The sequence below is a fragment of the Aspergillus fischeri genome, genomic scaffold (assembly GCF_000149645.3).
Source record: "Aspergillus fischeri NRRL 181 1099437636244 genomic scaffold, whole genome shotgun sequence".
NCBI lineage: Eukaryota > Fungi > Ascomycota > Eurotiomycetes > Eurotiales > Aspergillaceae > Aspergillus > Aspergillus fischeri.
The window spans coordinates 5,001-7,090 of NW_001509774.1; the positions used below are offsets into that span (position 1 = coordinate 5,001).

The window sequence follows — 2,090 nt, forward strand, 5'->3', positions numbered from 1 at the left end:
CGAGCATGGGATAGTCGGTGTTCATGTTGGCGTACAGGGCACTGCTTGCTGTCGGCCTGGTGAGGGCCATGGCAGACGGCGCAGCGGTGTTGGGAAGGGACCCCTTTGACCTTGCAGAATTTCTTGTCGTGGGCGTTAGCACAATACAGGCATGTAACTCTTTCAGCTGTGCAAACGGGCTGGGCGTGTCCATAATTTAGGCATCGGGTGCACTGTAGGAGCCGGCAGAGCGGGTCAAATAGTTCTGTGCGCAGCGGAGTGCCATCCAGAAAGATTCGGTTCCGAATGGCATGGTTCGCTGACTGCGCATCCCGGAAGGAGACCACCAGGGAAGATATCTGCTTGCTCTGTCGGGCCGCAGCGTCATTCCCGCACCAGCCCACATGCAATATGGGGCCGCGGAGTGCTGGGTTGCAGTGCAAGATCTTCTCCTGGAGGCGTTCCACCGCGCTCTGGGAGGGGAGATAGGTAATGGGGACATGGTGGACGAGGACAGCGTACTGGTGATTGGTGATCTGGGCATGCTCGCCCTTAGGCAACGCCCGGAGCCAGGCCTCTTCATGCGCTCCCGGTCTGACGCAGAATGGGTATACACATCAAGATCGCCGCTACGAAGCACCTGGGCCCCAGCTACCTGCACGCTGGCTAGGCCAGGGAGGCTGCTGCGGGAGAGAATTCCCTGTATCTCATTCACGATTGCCGTAGCGGCAGTTCGCTTATAGGGGCTAGCGGCCGGGCCGTTTCCATGCCCGCGCCACCGAATCCGGATGCGGTTCTCGTCATTGCGGGGGGGTGCGGCGGGGGGAGAGGAGGGGGGCAATAAGGGAGGGAGGTGACGTTCAGGGGAGGAAGATGATGGGTTGCTTGGCACCTGCTGGGTCCAGCCAAGGACCCCCCGGGCCCCGGGAGTCATGGATGAGGAGGTGGCCGAGCCATGCTCGCCGGCTTCCGCGCCATTCGTGCCGGGGGCCCTGTTCTGCGTGCTGTGGTCACCGGCTACCGCGTCACGGAATCGGCTATCCAGCAGCTTCGTGACTAGGGCACGGGCCTGCTGGGCAAAGCCCGCGACCCAGGGAGCCTTTGCGGATCTGCCTGGGTGAGCCTCAGTGAATTTGATAACCTCCGTGCAGTGCACCATGAAACGAAAGGAATGATCAGCAATGGAAGAGTCGTCACCGGCCGCTAGGGCCGGCCACTGGGCCATGATATCGCCTTTCGGGACAACTGGGCCCCAGTGGAAAGTATGAGAGTAAGGTAGTATGAGAAAGTATGTAAAAGTATGAGATGCTGGAGTATAGTCCACGAATAGCCTGACCCAGCGCAGGGAGGCCGCCAGACGGGGCGGAGCCCTAGTCAGGTGACCGCTCTGCTCGAAGGGTCGTCGTCAGCGGATGGCCGGTGGCCAAGCCTCAGAGGTCCGGGGTCGGCGCCTTCTGATTGGTGGGGGTGGGGCCCAAAGGCAGGCCTTACTAACGGGCAGTGCGGGCCCCTGCCGCCGGTCATGCTCCCAGACCACCCCACACGCGGGCCCCTGGATGCCTGGATTAAGCAGCACACCAAAGAACAATGGGAGGAGGCCTGGCGGCAGTCTAAGCATGGTGGACACCTCCAGCGCTTCCTCCCTGAGGTCACCAGACATTCAATTACGATCTACGACGACCTCACCCCCGTGGAGCGCAGTGTTCTGGCTCAGATGCGCACTGGGAAGATCAGGCTGAATCACTATCTTACTACTATCAACCGAGCTGACGACCCCCTTTGCCCATGTAGAAGGGCTCCGGAAACGATTCACCATGTGCTCCTCAGCTGCACCCGATATGACGACCTTCGACGCGCGGCGTGGCCGGAAGGGGCCCCCCGAAGCCTTGTGGAAGCCTTGACGGAGAAACAGAACGTGCGGCGGGCTGTGAGGTTCATGTTGAACACTGGCCAGCTGACGTATCTGGCGGAGGCCACTGAGCCGGCATGGCTTGGGCTGAGCGCCCCCAGCAGCGCACAGCCGCTGACAGCCCCAGCAGGCGATGGCTGACAAACTATTATCACATACTATCGCATACTACTAGTCACTCCCACCGGTACGGCGCCACCGC

General features: G+C 61.2%; 1 protein-coding gene across 1 annotated transcript in view, besides 1 other annotated feature; it reads right to left on the reverse strand.

Moving 5' to 3' along the window:
• The window catches only part of NFIA_043600 (uncharacterized protein), a gene marked incomplete at both ends in the record, with an annotated part of 1,952 nt that extends 814 nt beyond the window's left edge, over positions 1 to 1,138 (reverse strand). The window contains 2 exons of the mRNA XM_001267438.1: positions 1 to 573; positions 594 to 1,138. The exon at positions 1 to 573 is cut by the window's left edge and continues 814 nt beyond it. Coding sequence (XP_001267439.1) covers positions 1 to 573; positions 594 to 1,138 — 1,118 coding nt within the window. The remainder of the gene's footprint in view (positions 574 to 593) is intronic.
• Positions 1,139 to 1,456: 318 nt separating this feature from the next.
• Positions 1,457 to 1,810: a mobile genetic element.
• Positions 1,811 to 2,090: the final 280 nt, after the last annotated feature.